The 19,850-nt window shown below is 39.2% G+C and overlaps 1 protein-coding gene across 1 annotated transcript in view; it reads right to left on the reverse strand.

Moving 5' to 3' along the window:
• The window catches only part of ABCC4 (ATP binding cassette subfamily C member 4), a 192,892-nt gene that overhangs the window by 118,354 nt on the left and 54,688 nt on the right, over positions 1–19,850 (reverse strand). Inside the window, exons 17-20 of the mRNA XM_026656707.2 lie at positions 18,962–19,102; positions 17,096–17,133; positions 16,569–16,669; positions 13,239–13,385 (exon numbers count right to left, since the gene is read on the reverse strand). Coding sequence (XP_026512492.1) covers positions 13,239–13,385; positions 16,569–16,669; positions 17,096–17,133; positions 18,962–19,102 — 427 coding nt within the window. The remainder of the gene's footprint in view (positions 1–13,238; positions 13,386–16,568; positions 16,670–17,095; positions 17,134–18,961; positions 19,103–19,850) is intronic.

The raw sequence follows: 19,850 nt of genomic DNA on the forward strand, positions 1-19,850 counted from the left end.
AAAGATGTGCAAGATGAATAAAGATGTCTACTATCATCTAAGGAATCTTCCAGAATTGCACTCTCTTTTAGTCGAGGAATACCAGAATTACTTTTGAAGAACTAATAAAGTAGCTTTTACTCAAAGTAAGACAAATTTTGTATGCATTTTTTCCCCTCCCCAAATTAAAAAAAAAAAAACTACTAGCAATTTCAGAACATTGGGCTCTTTTGTCTGGACATTTCACAACATATATAGTCACCCTCAAACTGAGATTTTTTCCTGGCTGGGAAATAAAAGCTTCTGCAGATCCATTATGAGAAGTACTAACTTTGTATGCCAGTGCCACTTCAGCAGGATTTTGTATAAACGTTTACCCAGTCCATCTCTGGTCTTAACTGTTAAAAGAACAATTTATTTATGCTATAAATAGCTTTTCTAATTTTTAATAAAGGAATCTTCCCAACCATAAATTAGATGAATAGCAATATATCACAAGTGTGGTTTAAACATAGGCCTCGGAATCTTAGCACTTAAATTAATCTCGATTTCTCCATTTGTAAATTGGAAATATTGAAGTACCTAGCTCACTGGGTGCTGCAATGATTGATCATTGTTTATAGATCATAATGAAAATAAAAGGCATAATATATATATATTGCAAATAGTCAGCACTATAGGTCACATGTTCCTTTCTGCCACGTAGAGCAAGAAAGAGCAAACAAGCCCACTGACCCATAAATGAGGGCAATGCTTCTCTGACATGCTCCACACTGACTCTCATACTGCAGGAAGTCCTGCATACAAAAACCTCATGGTCAGGACTCCATCTATTCAGAAGGGCTAGCCTAAGAGAAGGGGTAACAGCCACTCCAGGATATTGTCTCCAAGGAAGACCACAGGGATCACACACATAAAATAACTGCACTAGCACAGAGATGGAATGGATGTTCGATTTTTGGGGGTGGGGGTGACTGGGGTTGGGGGGGGGGGAGGTGTTTACAGCTGATGTGAAAAGGAAAAGATATATAGAGAAGGTCCTCAAAAAGGGATGGTGGCTGTTTTCCTACATAAATGAATCTGGAGTTTCCTCATCCTGTACCTGAGATGTTCCTGTGGAGGAAAAACTGTCCCTATATCATCATCTAGCAGCTTGACATTTAGAAGTCACACCTGTTTTCCCTGGCAACCGTCTTTAGAAAAATGCACCTTCAGTTTACTAGCCTGCAATAAAAATATTTTAATTAAGTGGCCTAACTTTGTTTTAATTAGGGAAAACAGTTTTAGTAATGAAGCTATGAGCCAAATAATGGCTGCTCCAGTGTAGGCACTGTGGGAGCTAGAGAGAGGTTGCTAGCCTTGCCCTGCCAGCCATCCAGTGCCCCCATGCAAAGAATGTAGTAATAATGGAGCTGCCTGCCCTTCTTGGAGCAAGGAGAAGGCGGGGGGAAAAAAAAAAAAAAAGAGATGCTGCCACCAGCTCTGAACAGCCCAGATACGTTGTAGCCATGCTTCCTCTGTATTAGAAGACCTTTGGAGAGGTCTGTTGCGGGCAATCCATGCTCCATCTTTTCAATGGTTATACAAAGGAGTACTATTGAGTGTGCTTCTCCAGCATCACTGGAGGCATCATATATGCTCCTGTTCTGTATGCATAATGCCTCCCATTATCACCACACTTCCTAGCCTTTCTCCACCACACCCACACCATAGCTTTAACAGAAGGAGTCATAATTTGACTGTACATTTTAAATCTCTTGACTCGAAGACAGAAGTTTTATGCCATGGGCTGTTTTGCTGAATAAGTGTAATGATTATCAGAAAGAACATACCGATGTTTGTTAGGATGATGCCATATGTATTTAATTGTATACTTCTTGGCCTTTATAAATAGCAATAATTGTACATTGCAGGATCAATATCTGATATTAAAAATAGCATAAATTTTGAGACCATCTTGGTCTAATCTCAATGCTGGTACAATATGCTTACATGTGGGGAACCCAGCTTTGGGATCTAAAGGTTGTCCTTAATTTATGGAGTGAGAATGCTGTGACCGAGGAGGAGAAAGTAGTTTGTGTTTGTTTTCTTGTGACCTTTCCAGTCAACTAAGGAACAATGTTGATGAGCTATTGAGGAAGCCATGACCAGGTGTCTTTGATGGAAAAAGATTCCACACAATATGAGGCTTTAGGTTTGCTATTTACTAATTAGCAGGGGTCTATATTTTATCTTATATGTATTAATACACAAAAAAATTGCCATGAAATAGCGTGCCTGACAAAACTGTGAAGTACTGTGCCTGACAAAGTGCCTGAAAAAAGCAAGGAAATGACAAGTTAAGCCACCTAACTGTACATATACTATCTTCTCCACCCACCAACACACTATCATTACCACAACTGCCATACACAAAAGACCATGCACCACAATCTTAACTATGGCCTTTTTTTACCTTTCTGCATGCATCACTTCACCAGATTCTTTTTTCCCTCAACACTAGTAGTCGTTTAGTGTAGGGTTGTCTTGGGAGAAGGTAGCCTGGTAAAAAAGTATGTGCAGAGGGAAGTTTAAAGATGGTGATGGAAGGATGGCATTCCTAGATAGGCAAAGTAGAGATTGAGGTGTATTGTCTGAGGTACAGTAACTATGGCACTGGTAAGGCATGTCGTTGTGGATGGAAGAGTAAATAGTACAAATCACTCAGTGGCTTAACTTTTCATTTCCTTACTTTTATGGGTTAGTGTTTGTCAGGATTCAGGGCTTGAAGCAAAGACAGTCTCCAAGTAACCTAACAAACTCAGCTGGACCAGCCCCACCTCTCCAACATGGAGAAGAATCAAATGCCAGGCATTGGGCCTATGCCTATACTGTATGGGAACCAGGACACTTCCATCAAGCAGCCCTACCAAGGTCTGAGCTGCGGCCAAGTGGGAAACGCCAAGTTCCAGCCCCAATAGAGCCTTTCTCCTCTCCCTGAAGGCCAACATTTGTCTCACGGTATCCTGGTGATGGCCAATCAGCATCCAATACATCTCCAACTCTGGCACCCTGCCATACCTGACACCAATGTAGAGGTGCTGCTGGACTCAAGTGCCTCAAGCAACTTCATGGATCTGGAGCATACATGATCCCCACCAGCACAAGGACTTCCCCGAGTTACTGGAGTCCATATATGTGTCATCCCTTTCATAGGGACCGGTCACCCACCAAATGGCTCCCTTAGAGGTAACTACTCTTCCAGGCCATCAATAAATCCTACAGTTTGGGTTAATTCATGCACTGTATTCATCAGTTGTCCTTGGCATCCCCTGGCTCATTGTCCATGACTGGTCAGAGCTGCCCCGGACTGCTGGCCTGGACAGCAGTGCCACGCCAGCCACCAAATCAGCCGTGGTTCACAGGCGCCGGGCAGTGGTCCCCTGCTGTCCAGCCGGAGCAGCCGTGGTCTGCTGGCCCCGGCAGCAGTCCATGACCCCTGGCAGCTGTTGCCGCTGCCCCCGGTACCCCCCTAGCAACGTCCCCCCCCATGCTCCTTCAGCACGCTCCTCCTCCCCCAAGATTTAACCATGGGTATTTTTAGTAAAAGTCATGGATAGGTCACGGGCCGTGAATTTTTGTTTATTTCCCTGTGACCTGTCCATGACTTTTACTAAAAATACCCATGAATAAATCGTAGCCTTAATCATCAGGCGTTCATGAATCCTTCTTAGTTATAGAATAAAATATCACAGAAACATGTAGTTCATCATTGAGAAGATATTGTGCACACCCAGACCCATCAACCAACCAAACAGGGTTGTATGTACACCCTGACAAACTCCCCTACAGATAAACCCTTTAGCCCTGTGAGCATCCAAGCCCCCTACCCCACCAAGTGTGCACAGTGCATAAGCTTTGTTATAATGGTTAAATATGATCCTCAATTCACCATTTTATATCTTTAAAACTCCGATTCCACCAGTTGTTTTCAAGGGACACCCCCTGCCAAGTTGTGCATAGATAGATAATCTTTTTTAAAAGATATTGGTCAACAATATAAAACAGGACTCCCAAGGAAAATAATTCAGCAAGAGACCAAATTCAAATGCTTCCTATTAAAAATATGATAAACCAAATAAAAATACATAGAAAATTCAAAAGGGGATAAAAATTAAACGAGTGTAAAATTTCACCACAAATGGACACCTAACATTTAGAGAGAATTTTTCCCCCCCATTTTAGAATACTACCCTAGCTATAGAGTCATTTCCCAGAGCCTCTGTAGTAGATGCACAATATACGTTTACTTTTTATGTTTTTTTACTCTTAAAATATAATAAATTAAACAAAGCCATATGTGATAAATGAAGGGGAGGTAGCTTCCTTTTATGCACACCCAGCCAGCCAGTTAGCTATAAAATCCCTCTTGGTAGCTGTTCTCTACTTGCTTTACCTGTAAAGGGTTAAAAAGTCTGACTGCATGCATAGGTAAAAGGAAGTGAGAGGGCACTTGGCCAAAAGAGCCAATGGGAAGGCTAGAACTTTTTAAAATGGAAACAAGACTCCCCTTTTGTCTGTCTGTCTGTTGTTCTCCGGAGAGACGAGACGCAGAGCACGAACAGGGCTAAACTATGCCGTAGAAAGCTTTAAGCCAGGTATGAAAAACCATAAGATCATACCTACAGACTACTTATCTGAAACCCCAGATATGTAAGTAAATCAGGGAATGTCTAGGAAGATGCGATTAGGGTTATTTCTTTTATTTCTTATTGGCTTGTGGACTCCTCTGTGCTAACCCCCAAATGCTTTTGTTTTGCTTGTAACCTTTAAGCTGGACCTCAAGAAAGTTATTTTGATGCTTAATCCTTATAAGTGGTTCTTTTTAAATCTAGCAAAAAGCCTAAATTCCAAATGTATTTTCTTCTTTTTTGTTTTTAATAAAATGTACCTTTTTTAAGAACAGGATTGAATTTTTGTGCCCTATGAGGTTTGTGCCTATGTTGTTTAATTAGTTGGTAGCAACAGGGCCGGCGCAACCCATTAGACGACCTAGGCAGTCGCCTAGGGTACTAACATTTGGGGGGCAGCGACCGCGGCGGCCAGATCTTCGGCCGCCCCGGTCATTGTCAGTATTTCAGGGGCGGGACCTTCCGCCGTCTCTGTCGGGGGTTGCATTTCAGGGGCGGGACCTTCCGCCTCCTAGGGCGGCAAAAAAGCTGGCGGCGCTCCTGGGTAGCAACAGCTGATTTCCTTTGTGTTTCTTTCTCAGCTCTTCCCTGGAGGGGTGTGTGAAAGGGCTTGAGGGTACCCTACAGGAAGGAATTCCCAGGTGTGCCTTTCTGGGTTCTCAAAAGCGGGGTTTTTGCACTTGGGTGGTGGCAGCATCTACCTATCCAAGGTCAGAGTGAAGCTGTAACCTTGGGAGTTTAATACAAGCCTGGAGTGGCCAATATTAATTTTTAGAATCCTTGCGGGCCCCCACCTTCTGCACTCAAAGTGCCAGAGTGGGAATCAGCCTTGACACCATACAAGGGCAATAATTTACTAATGCAAAAGCTATTTAAATACTGGTATCTGTCAACACACCTAGCCCATCAAGCTGTTGCTTCACCTACACACCTAAATACTAAATCATGTTATTATTTAGAATATGATCATACAGTGGAAGATAATGTCACAAATACCCAAGTCTTGATTCTCTTTAGACTTCCTGCATTTCTACCCATATTAATGCATGATGTGCTGTGATTCAAAACAGCTGACAAAGCATCAACATACATCTTTTTCTGGAAAAAAAAGGAAAAAAAACAACACACTAATTTATTCTGGATTGTTTCTAATGGTTTGGCAATTAATTCTAGCTGTTACCTTTCCATTTTCTAATTAAACAACATCAGAGTAGTGATCACTTAAATACTATTAAGTGCAGAAATCTCACCACTCCCCCAGCTACTGATTTCTATAGTTCAGGTTTTAATCTGGATTTCTGGAGTAGGTAGACTCTTAGATATAGCATCATCCCAATTTTCATTCATATCTTCTACTTAAATTTTTATTTTGGATTGTAAATCTGAGAAGTGTTTTTTCATCCCAGTCTTCTTCAGGAGTCTCACATGCAGAGAAACAATCTTCAACTGTTGCATAATCTGCTAGATGCTTACAGTCTGGTATGAGACTAATTAACTCATCCAGATGCTGCAGTGCAGATTACCCAGGATCATCTGGGAGAGAGAGTTCCATGCAGTACAAAATAGAAAAGCACGGTTAATGAAACATTTTTTTTAATTGTAATGCTCTTCAGTTCATTCCAACTTGCAGCAGCTCAGTTCACAGCACCTAGCAGGCTGATGTCTCTGCAGGAAATGTTGTGCTTTAAATTGTATCCATTTTATCAATTAGGAATGACATTAAACACTGACAGAAGGTTTTTAGTAATTTGATCATCCCAACATACGACTTTAAACACAAGGTGCAGTTTCCTGGAAGCTTTTTGGTTTCATATTTCAAAGACTCATATAGCCGTGACCAAGGGCTCTGTCCATAAACAGCAAGACAGAATGACTTTTGCATGCTCTCTCTTTTGTTTCCAATTCACAACAACCTTAGAAGCCTCCCACAATTTTTAAGCAAATAGACTAATACTTTCTCCATCCCTCAGATCACTTATTACTAGGTTTTAAACCATACTTGTCTATCAATTTGTGTATTTCCAAAGCCGTATTTTATGGTGGAGTCACACTAACTGAGCTAGTCTTCAGTGTTACAGTTTTAAATCGCTCACACATTGTTTCACTAATATTATCACTCTCCATTTCTTTCCTTTTGAAAGTGCCTTGGACCATCAATGTTTCCTTCCCACCTGTGGTGAGTTGTTAAGATGTCCTGAATCTGTTTATAACCATGGCATATCTCCTCTTCTACTTTTCTGCGTGCCACATTCATGAATGACTTTAATTCAGTCTTCTAAATTCAACACTTTTAATTATGTTCCTTTCCCTTTGTCAGCTCCTCTCCCTACCCCTTTACATCTGGTTGAGATGGAACGGCTGCCTTTCTGACTGCTTCAGCATAGAATTGCAGTATCTGGGCAGGTCAGCATATGGTCAGAAATGAGATTCACAGCAGGCCATTCTTTTGCAGGGGGTCTTACTGTGAGGAAGATGGAAAATCTCTGTGAAGGGACTTGAAATCTTGTGCCAGTAAAGCAGGACACTGCCAGTAAAGCAGGACACTGGAAGTGGCTGCAAGCACAAGTGTCACTCTATTTCTGTTTCAAATAATGTGCAGTATTCTCCTAAACAGCTTTTATAATATTTTAATTTTATTTCACACATTAAGGGTAAATAGAGTGAATGGCAACTTGACAAACTGCAAAGGTTTGTCTCATTATCAGCTTCTGACTGAGCTTCAGCCAATGATTATTACAAAGAAAAATAAGAATAAAGATGAAATAGGTTATGATAATAGATAATAAATGTAACCAAAATTCTGGTGTAATATTTACTAACCTTAGACTACTCCTACAGTAATCAACTTTATAAAGGTTATTGGCAGAATCACAATACTAATCAAATATACGTGAGCGTAAGGCTATTTAAATTCGTAACAAAAGCTATGAGACTATTATCAGTAAGTGAACAACTCCCATGTAATATCATTTAATATCACACCCTGATAAGACTAAGTACATATAACCATTGTTATATGAAAAAACATTAAACCTTTTAAAAAAAAAAAAAAAAAAACACATGTGGCAATCAAACAGGTTTTAATTACCACACCTACTTTAAACTACAAACAGTTCCATTCAAACACCCAAAAATAATATTTAGAGTGTTATGTGGTTGTTCAGGCTCTTTATGATTGATGGAATCTATTGTGTTGGCATTTTTATGATGACTCACATTTGTTGTTACTAACAAGGGAAAGGAGTGTGTGTTTTTATTTTATAATAAAGGTTGTCTTACAGTGACTAACTCCTTCCTTTGAACATAAACTAACAAACCTGTGTACATGTGAATATGTTTTTAAAGTTGGCACACGGAAGAAAAAAACAAAGCCTGTGGAACTTGAGCGAATATGAAAAATATTCTACTTAAGAGAGCTGTCAAATAGCTATTATCCTTACTCACAGTTCCTTGAAGTTCATCTTGATCACAAGGAAACATCAAAAAACTATTTTAAAAACCCAGTATATAATATATCTTGTTATAAAAGGAAACCAATTGAGTAATTTCACTCATATAGGCATATAACCAATTTTCTGGCATTGCTACTGAATATTTTATCGGCAACAAACGATAACACTAGCGAAATATTTTAACATGAAGCCTTGTAAACTGCCTGCCCCATATGTCAAAACATCACCTACCATAAATCATAGAATTTAAGACTAGTATTTCTTGTTTAAGCATGCTACTTATTCAGCAGAATCACTTGTGTGAACAAGCATAGATTAAAGTACACTAACTTAAGCAGCTTTGCCATCCAACTGATAGAGCTATAATTTAACCCCATTATCAGTGCTGTAATTTTCAGAGAGCTGAAATACCATGCTTGTTGAAAATATTATATGTTTAAAAACTTAACAGCATTGCCCATCTGAAGCTACTTTCAACTTTCAAAGAAAACAGACAGGCACTTGTGTATTGATGAACATGCTTTTCACATCCTACAAAGGAACTTTCTCTGTCAAATTATAGGTGTTTCATCAGTTGACTTATGAACACCAGAATTAAATAATCTATGCCATAGAAAAAAATAAACTGCATTATAAAACCAATTTCTTTTATATTTTTATCTCCCACATTTATAGTTGGGATTTACTTTTGCCTCATGGCTAGTAGCTTTCAGTTTAGTATTTTATTTTTGGCTGTAAAGGTAAGGGACTATTTCTTTCTATGATAATGATGCCTGAATCTCAAAAAGTTCGGCATGGAAGCACCCAAAAGACTGAATGCTTAGTCACAGCTTATCCAGCCCTCTCGCACAAATGGGCTGAAAATTTCACCAAAAACAGGACATTTCTTGCAAGACTTTCAGTACTTTCTGCTGCTGAGCAGGCCAGAAATGCTGTCAGGGCTGTAGTCCACAGTATTGCAGCTCCTCTTGTTCTAGTCCCAGCCCGAAACCAAGAGTTGCTAAAAGTACTAAGCGTCTGTTTGTTTGTTTTGTTTATAAAGATTTAGAAAATTTTGTGTACATCTCAGTAGTGCTTCAGGGGGAAAACAGGTTCCTATTTTATCTGGACAAATTCATGCATATGTATCATTCCTATGGCACTTAACATGGCAGCAGCGGGTTTCAGTTTACTAAATTTAAACAGACAAATTATGTAGACCACCCACAAAAACTAAAAATTATTGCAAGCACTAGTATCCCTTCTCTAAGGGGGGAGGGGGAGAGAGAGAGAGAGAGATCTGCCCACAAGATCCAAGAAACAGAAAAAATAAACACCATTATTTAAAAGCTATGAAACTATATTTCAAAGTAGGAGCTCTCAATTAAACAGTCACTCCTGTCTAACCCAGAGTTCTGTCAAATTTGATGACAAATGTTTCTTACAGACAAGTGGAAAAAGAAACCAACAGAAGTGTTGCTAGAGGCCTCCTTATATGAGTCAAATAGGTAAAATCCATAAAGTTACCTGCCTCCTTTGGTGACAAGACTACACAGTTTGTGAACTGTAATCTCTTAGAAGGCAGGCAGAGAACTTACAGTGAGAATAATTAAGGGAAAATATTATACGTGTATGTAATCAAGAGAATACCACAGAACCATATTATTGCCCAATGTATAGATTGAAAAATTAAAAGTCCAATGCTGAAAGATTGCTTCTAAAAATAGACCAGATGAATATTTGTTATTTTTCTAATAAACTGTTGTAATACTAGACCAGGATAAAATAGATCATGCTGCCCTCTTGTGCTAGACTTGCAAAAGAGAGCAAGCCTTTATTCATGCTGGAGAACAGATGAAGTGGAACATATGAAGCATTCACTATGAAGTGGAAAATGTCCACAGTTTACTCCTAAGAGCTAACCTGGAATGCATGTTCAGACTCCCATACTAGTATCTGTATGGAGGAGCAGAGGAAAGTTTGAAGAGCAAAGGACAACTTGTATATTCCTTTAAAAGAATGCAAGTAAGTTTTATTAACCAATATAGACAAGCAATACATAATAAAGTCTGAAACCCAACAATGGGATATCACATATAAATCAAACATTATTATGATGACTCCATAATTAGAGGTCTGTTGAGATCCACAGCTAAAACCGAATTTCAGTGCCCTAATTTCCAATCACCACTTCTGCACGTAGAGTAAAATTTTCAGAAATGTTTAAGTCATTTAGGCACTTCCGTCCCATTTGCAATGAGACTTAGGCTCCTAATGCTATGTCTACACTGCAAGTAAAAACCAACCTGGATGCTGGGACCCTCCAGGCTCCAGCCTGAGCCCAAACGTCTACACCACAATTAAACATCCCCTTAGAACCACACGCCATGAACATGAGTCAGCTGGCATGGGCAAGCCGCGGATGTCTATTTGTAGTGTAGATATACCCTAAGTCACTTTGGAATATAGGTGCTTTCTAATAATGTTACCAATAAGTAACACACTTAAACAATCGATACTAATTGCATTTTTACATGTGTCATATTACATAATGGTAGACTCTGCCTACTTAAAAACCTCTCTTTTCATTATTAAAAATATTTTTAAAAAACACTACATATTTTCTATTGTTCCTTTTATTTCCTAAAACATCATGACATCTAGATTTCCAAAATTATTCCAGATTACCTCAATCATTCCTAATTTATACCAAGACACCTTTACACACTTCTGTAACTGTCAGAGCAGCATAAATGGGTTTTCATGTAAAGGAGAATCAGGCCCCATCTCTCAGTTGTAAGTTAATCAGTAAAATATTATTTTTAAAACGTTATTCCCATTAATCATCTTTACTGATTTGAGATACACCACTGGGAGCTGATGGACGTGTCATGATTCATCACCTATTTCCCTTTTCCAATGCCACTTGCCTAGCCCTGCTTATTAGCCCTAACAGGAACTATTAGGTGCTCAACACTTTTGCAAAATCAAACCATGTATTAGTTGTCTAATTGGATTTAGGAGCCTAATTTAGTCCACCATTTTTAAAATCTTGGCTCTTGTATTTAGTATTACTGCTTATATTTTCAGTGATCATATAAAGAATGATCCTACTGTACTACAGAGAAGTAAAGAGATTGCTAAGATTGCTGTGGGGACGTTAACAATGAATTCCTTAACTTCTGCGTTACTTCAATCTCATCCTTACTGGTGCACATAACAGTGTAAATATAATATTACAAGAGCAACACAATACATTCAAAATAAAGTTGTAGTTCTTTTATTTATTTAATAAATAAATAAATAAATAAATAAATAAGGCACTTCTTTTAATAAATGGAGACATCTTGGGCCCAGGCAAACTTTGCTCCAGTTCAAAAGCTACCTGCATAGGAATTGATAGCAAAATGGAATCCCTAAGGTGAAGATCTAAAATAAGATGCAAGGTTTTCCAGATGACTGAAAGATGGTGCGCATATGGTGCTCAGCACTAAATTGCAGAACTGCTGCAGCTTTGAATAAGAACAACCAGAGTTTCATATGCCTTCTTTATAAGAGAAAGAAGATGTGCAAAAATACCTATACAAGAATATCTTTATATGCTACCGCTAGCAAATGATGTAGGAGAACCAATGGCGTACACAAAAATTATTCCTAAATCATAGAATAACTACTGATAATGGAAACATCCATGTAAAAGCCATAGAGAGATCTGGGTAATAATGGTGGATTTGTTCTGTGCATAGCTGTTGTTAAAAAACAAATAATGATCTTTTACATCACACTTTTTATCTATAGGTTTCAAAGTACGTTATAAAGCAGACTGGTAAGTAATGCAGACTGTAGGCAGCTATTTAATTCTATCCCATAGATATGACCTAGAGATTGTTATAATAAATTATGTTCATTGAGCTTACTACAAGATGATTACATCTCCCCTCAGATGGGGTTACTGTACCTTGTTAAACACTTCAAAAGGGGGAAATGCTGCATATCTGGTGATATCCCCCTTGGTTGGTCCTGCCATTCCTCATGACCAGCTCCAACAGGCATCACACAAACAGATATATCCTGCTCCACTGAGCACCAGCTCTCCACTCACCAGCCCCTTAGCTGAGCATACAGTTTCTCTTCGAGCCCTCCAACCTAGACTGCCACATACCCATAATGTTGGCACACAGACATAACATGCATTTAGACATGCATAGAGGTATGTTCAAAAAATGGTACCATGGCTATCTACTGCACATCCACTGCTTTTTACTTCATATGAACATTTATACAAAGAAAAAATAATAATTCTCTCAATGAACAGCAACCTAGACTTGTTCTCACAATCCTGGAAGATGTTTTATAACAGAAAAACCTCTATAGGAACACATCACATCATCCTTCCATTTCTCAAAGACCAGTGATTCTCCTCTTGGTATTTTCTTTCCCCACTCCTCCTCACTCTGCTTCACTTTCGCTTCCTTTCACTTCTCCCCCTCCTCAAATCTTATAATCACATTACGAATTTATCAGGTGTACTTTGCATCCAAACACCTTTACCTTTTCCATTTAAGGATACTGACCCAGATTATATCTTTTAAATTGCATAGTTTTGTTTTCTATCCATTCTGGGTGTGTGAGTGAGTTGTTTTTACAGTCACTGTCCAAACTGTTGCTTCTACACATTTTTGCACCGATAAAGCATAGTTTAAATAGATTTTTTAAAATAATCTCTGTACACATTTTTGCCAGCCACAAATAACACTTAGGGTCAATTTTCCAATGAAAGACACTACAGATTCCCTCACAAAAATGCACATATACTTGTTACACCCAGAAAAACTTAAACTCATGTTCACAAATCAAGTAATTAGTAATGCAACTGGTAGATAAGTGTGCAATACCAACATAACAGTTTCTGTCTGCATATGCAAATGCAGGATTAGGTAGATATCCAGAATAAAATCAGTCAGTTACTAATATGCTTTAAAAAAATGTAACTCTAGCTTTCTAACTGATATGATGTAGTAGTAAATATGAAGATTTACTTTTTAAAAAGCAAACATGTGTGAGTATCAGAAGACTTAATTTGGATTACCACACGTTTCATTTTTCTTATCATACTTAATGATGTATAGCATGTAATTATTTTAAATGTTCATCTTACCTATAGGGTTTCTGTCAAAGAACAACACTGGAGCTTTCAAAAGCGATTGAAACATTTTGTTGTGCAAAGTTTGACCAGCATTCACAAGAACTGTGAATACCAGCAGACTTCTCACTATGCCAAACAGTACTGTAGTCACCGTCAAACCTAAAATTAAACAAATAAATACGGTCACAGTATATACACAGATCTATCTCTAATGATACAGTGCGAGAGCATTTGGTTAAAACTATGTACATTTTGTTCAGAGCTCTGTTCAGACAGTTCACATGAAGCAAATCATAATCTTAAAGCTTAAGACTCAGGATGAATGTTCTCTCCAGTAAGAAGCATTATTATAAACTTGTTAATAGCTTAATTCATCCTAAAATTAACTGTCAATTTAAAGAGTTTATTTTTATACCATTTACAAAGAGGCATGACTTTATACCACCACAGGAAATTTCATTAACTATCTGATAGTCTGTATAATATCCTTTGCACATCCATTCTGTCACGTAATTCTTTATACAGTATTACACATAATTGTGGCTTATGTTGGTCACTATTGAAAAGTCAACATTTTCCAACAGGTACTAACCACATAGTGACCAGTTATTTCCTATTCTAAGGATAGGGGAAATTGGCTATATTTCAGATCTCACTGTATGGCAACTGTGGGAAATGGTGAGTTTTTAAATGTCAACCACTTTATATAGTCTATCAATTGTACCATGCTATTTGCAGTAGCTTCTGCTGGCTTAGAGTTCTACATCAGTAACATATCCTTTACTTTTCTGAATCTCTGTCTTATACAAAGGTTCAGAAGGAAAAATACTGTAGCATTTATTTCCCCCCACATCACGCAGGATCTGAAACAAAACATAGCCTTTTGCCAAATATTCAGAAATGGTAACAATAGGTATAGATCACATTAGACTATTAGATATATCCTTTTGCATTTGGTTTTTAAGATTTTTTGGGGTGGGGTTTAAACTTGATTTCTGTAAAATGAACATTGTACCAACCTATTGCTTTCAATTAAAAACAAAAAACAAACAATTCTATCCTTGAGATATCTTAAAATTTCAATATCAAATGTATCTTTATTTTGTTAGCATACACAAATCTTGCCTTAAATCTGTATAATTACTTTATTATTTGTAAAATGATTTGATTGTACAATCATAAAATGCCAGATTCTACCACCCTTACTCATATTGTGTAGCCCCGTGGAACTGTGTAACGCCAACCCTGGTCGTCGCGCGGGATTGAACCTGGGACAGCTGGAGCTTAGTGCATGAGCCTCTACTGCAGAGGTGGGCAAACTATGGCCCGTGGGCCACATCTGGCCCACGGGATGTTCCTGCCTGGCCCCTGAGCTCCTGGCCCGGGAGGCTCGCCCCCAGCCCCTCCCCCTCTGTTCCCTCTCCCCCGCAGCCTCAGCTCACTCCACCACCGGCGCAATGCTCTGGGCGGCGGGGCTGTGAGCTCCTGGGGCAGTGCAGCTGCAGAGCCCGGCCTGACCCGATGCTCTGTGCTGCGTGGTGGTGTGGCTGGCTCCAGCCGGGCGGCGCGGCTGCCTGTCCTAGTGCTTTGGGCGGCGCAGCTGTAGCACCGCCAGCCACCGGTGCTCCAGGCAGCGTCGTAAGGGGGCAGGGAGCAGGGGGGGTTGGAGAGAGGGCAGAGGAGTTCGGGGTGGTGGTCAGGGGGTGGGGGGGGTGGATAGGGGTCAGGGAGGTCAGAAGGCGGGGACTACAGGGGTTGAATGGGGGCAGGGGTCCCAGGGGGGGCAGTAAGGAATAAGAGGAGGGGTTCGATGGGATGGTGGGGGTCAGTCAGGGGCAGGAGTTCTCGGGGCGGTCAGGGGACAGGGAGCGGGGGGGGTGGATGGATGGGGCAGGGGTCCCAGGGGGGCTGTCAGGGAACAGGGCGGGTTAGATGGGGCAGGCTTCCAGGGGAGGCCGTCAGGGGGCGAGAAGCAGAGGGAGTCGGATAGGGGGCGGGGGCTGGGGCACACCTGGCTGTTTGGGAAGACACAGCCTCCCATAACCAGCCCTCCATACAATTTCCGAAACCTGATGCAGCCCTCAGGCCAAAAAGTTTGGCCGCCCCTGCTCTATCGCATGAGCACGCACTAGAGGCTCATGCACTAAGCTCCAGAGGTCCCAGGTTTGATCCCACCCGCTGACGACCAGGATCTGTCGGTGTTACAAGTGGGGGCTCGTCCAGGATTTCAACTGGGAAGTCTCTGAAGCTCAGGACGTGCTTCCTCAGCTAGGGGAAGTAGGTAACTCACACACCACCTGGGTGTGGTGATGCTCTGTCCCATCTAGTGGCACCGAGACCACTTAGAGAGTAATTAATGAGTCTGCTCTATGCTCTGTGAGTAAGGGAGGTATCATCTGGCCCTTAAACTATAAGGTTATTAGGGCATGGATTTGCCTTCCCTGTGCCCTCTGTGAAAAGACTAGTATACATGGAGGAGTTATGAAAACAATCAATCTGTATCAGAACACATGCAGTGTGTGTTTGTTTCCCTGATGTCCCTCAGGACCACCACATAAATGAGTGCATGAAATTATTGTGGTTCATAAAAGTTTAAACAACTACATTAAACAAACTAAAAATAGTGATAACCAGTTAAGATTTGGGGGAAGCTTCTTATCATATATTTGACTTTTTTTTTTTTTATGTAAAAATCAAGTACTACTGGCCAGATTTTGAAAGGTATTTTAGATGCCTAAAGGTGCAGATAGGCATGAAACTCCCATTGATGGGAGTTAAGCACCAAAGCACTTTTGAAAATGCCACTAGGCTCCTATCTGCATCTTTAGGTATCTAAATATCTTTAAAAATCTGGTCCTGTGTACCTATCAAAGATGCTTTATTTTGCTACGTAACTTCAGAAGGAACATACCCATCCTGACTTTTAAAAAGCCATCACTGTATATAAACAAAAACTGGAACAGAGAGCTGCAGAATGAGGATCAATTTCTAATCCCTCTTGCCCACACATATAATGACTGACGATTTAGCTGAAATAACCTATTAGTATAGACAATAGCCACAAGTTTACAGTGACTGCCTTTTTGAATACTCAATTCCTGGTTTACCTTCCAAAATCCCGTACAGAGCAAATTAAGAGTCTGCATTCAATCTATTGCTTCGACTAGAGTTTTTTCTTTTTTAATTATTCCAATTAATTTAGTCAGGAAACAAGGCTCAGTCTGCTAATCTGCTCAGACATTACTGAATCACTGTTAGAAAACCTATTTTTCCACACTGCTACTTAAGTGTTCCTTTCAAAACCCTCTATTATAATAGAGCAAATGATTAAAATATTTTTACCTGCATAAATTCCTAAATAGAAGCTGAGATCTAGATGTCTAGTCTCATTTATTCCGTTATCTCCATGTGATGTGACATTCAGCTTTTCTTGCTGGTTTGACCTACAGAAATGTATGCAAAAGATAAATAATAATCATCACAACAGGAAGATCACTTAAGCAAGGCATTATCTAATCATTCTGAAACTGGAAAAACATACCTGAAGTTTGCCATATCCCTGTACATTTATCATATTATTCACATGTACCTTCTACTACTTTAAAATTGAACTTCAGTCAACATCTCCAATTCTAAATATGATCTGGGTTCATGCTATCATGGATTATACATGGGTACAGACTATTATGAGTCATACTTTTACTGCAAGAACTTTATTTTCTCCCACAAATAAAGTAAGAGGGGATTAGAAGGAAGGTTGACCAAACTCTGAATTTTCTTGGAACAGTCTTCCCCCCCGTCCCCTATATATATATTACTGTTTTCTATTATTTATACAGCCCTTCTTTGCAAGAAGTCAAATAACCTACCAGTATGAAAGCCACCAATCCTGAAGCACATAAGCAACCTTGAATAAATAAAAGCAAACATTTGCATTAATTTACAAAAAGTATATAGTACTAGAGAACTAAATTTCCTCAGCCATTCTTCTATGTCCCCTGGTAAAATCTGTCATTAAAAAAATATGCTGCCCACCCCAAACCTGCCTCTCCCCTTGCCCCCCCTCCCCACACCTATACTGAGCTGGTGCATATATATTTAGGGCCCAACCTCATTCTTCAGTTAGTTGTACACCTCACTGCATATTTAGTAAAATCAAATACTAGGCATCCATATGAAAGTGCATGAGCTGATTTTTCCAAGACCAGCAGTGATTTGCAGAGCATATTAGGAGAGCTAGAACCCTCAGCCTCCAGAAGACAAAAAGTTACCTGGTTATGAGAACTGCATGATGGTGAAACAAGGGGAAAGCAAGACATTCAACAAAAACCAGCCATAACAACCCTCTCTAACAGATGTTAATTCATATAGCAAAGGGCTGGGTCTTTCTGTTCCTAAACTCTCTATTGTAGACATCCCAAACTGCTTCTTGCTTAGTACATATGCTCACAGTCATAAGAGCCAACTCCTGATGTTATCAGTTCAGAACTTTATTTTTATGTTAAAAGGAAGGAAAAACTTAAAAGAACTCCCCAACCAGAGATGACTATGATCTTACAAGCTCGGTAACCGAGCTTAATTTATCTCAAAATCTACCTCTATTCAATTCAATTAAAATACTGTAGGTCTACCCACAGAGATCAGATCATATTCACCATCTTCCCAAACATAGATGGTCTCAATTCAAGGACCCTGTGCAAATTCTCTTATTTCCTCAAACTTATCTTTGAAGCTAAGACCAATCATTTCCACAAAATTCCTTTGAACTTCTCACCACAACACAGTAACAAGTCCACATCATACCATCCTCAAAATAACTTCACTGGTTCCCCATTCACTTCAGGATACAGTTCAAAATTGTTCTCCTTGGTAAAAAATCCTTCACAAACTTGCTCCAGCTTGCCTCACACATATAGTCTTCCTCTATTCCCTGTTCCCTATTGCTTCTACTTGGTAAACAACAACCTCTGACCTCTTTCTATAATCTTCTGTCTGTTGGCAGGAGAGTCTTTTCCTCTGTAGCTCTTATGTCAGGAACAGCCTCTATCACTCTGTCTTATTAGCCATACAGCATATTTCAATTCTGAACTGAAAACACATTTTCTCCCATACCAATACCTCAAACGCAATCTATGGCTGCCATTATTTTTATTTAATTTAGTAATTACATTATGTATCTCTGAGAAGGGTAGTGGGATACAATTTGTATGAATAGCAATATAACATAAATTATACAACACAAAAGTACTTTAAATTGATCAGTAGGACTTTGAACTGAGGATTATTACCTTAATGTCCCATTGGAGTACAAATTTAAACTACAGAAACCACATTCAGATATTATCAGATTTGATCAGGTATACTGCCAAGTATTAAAATGTATCAGAGGGATAGCCGTGTTAGTCTAGATCTGTAAAAGCAGCGAAGAGTCCTGTGGCACTAACAGACGTATTGGAGCATGAGCTTTCGTGGGTGAATACCCACTTCGTCGGATGCATGCGACATGCATCCAATGAAGTGGGTATTCACCCATGAAAGCTCATGCTCCAATACGTCTGTTAGTCTATAAGGTGCCACAGGACTCTTTGCTGTATTAAAATGATTATACATAAGAGCATCATGTATCAAAAGCTTTTCACTTAAACATCAGAACAGCTGTTCAGTACACTATGTTAATGTAAACACAAAACATAAATCTATTCTTTATTATTTGTGGCATCCATCAGATATCTTACCTGTGCCAAAATATTTAGAAGTAAAAGTATAAAAATTACAAAGTAGTTTGCGCCAGCAGCAAAATATTTCCTGTAAATCTTGAAGTTTATTTTTCCCTCAGATCGGCTCTCTTCTGGCAGTGCAGTCACCAGAGGTTCAGTCTATAAAAAATAAAATGAATAAGAAAACTAATGCTAAAATTCATATTAAAGTCATGGTTCCAGAAAAAGTTACTGATAGATCATAGTTATGAATCAGCAATATAGTAAATAAGGAGATAAAATTATACTTATTAAAATATTTTTTAAATGTTAGCATTGTGACACAAAAGCAACAGAAGATAGGAAATTCAATCTAACAGCGCAGTACTACTCTAAGAATTTGACTCTGAAAAACGGGATTCTGGGAGTTTCATCTTTGTCTCTCAGTGACTCCATGTTAAAAGTACTTATTTTACAAGTAACCAGATATATGTTCTAACTGCCAGGGCTGCAAACTAAACCTCAACTGAGAGCCAAACTGAGTTTTTTCTCTCTCGTGTATCAACATCAGTAATAAAGGTTCCAGAGACCAAGATCACAATGTGGAAAAGCATCCATATTCAGAAAGAGCGCTTAAGCGTGTATTTAAATACTTCCCTGAATAGGAACAGTTTAAAACATGTGTGTTTCTGAATCAAGGCCTTAAAAAACAAAAATAAAAAAACTATAGACAAAAGCTGCGCACCCTAGTCCCTTTAATGGATCAAACTCAACAGGAGCAACTCCCTTGAAACAGTTCAGATCTCAAGAGCCACAAAATTCCAGCCAATTTCTTGTAATAAATTCTCCGAAGAGTAAGTGCCCACAAGGGAGCTTATAGGGGGGAAAACAGAAGGAGAGGATGACAAATGGAGAAAATTAGATTGAG

Source organism: Terrapene carolina, unplaced genomic scaffold, assembly GCF_002925995.2.
Source record: "Terrapene carolina triunguis isolate 2854851 unplaced genomic scaffold, T_m_triunguis-2.0 Scaffold21, whole genome shotgun sequence".
Taxonomy (NCBI): Eukaryota; Metazoa; Chordata; order Testudines; family Emydidae; genus Terrapene; species Terrapene triunguis.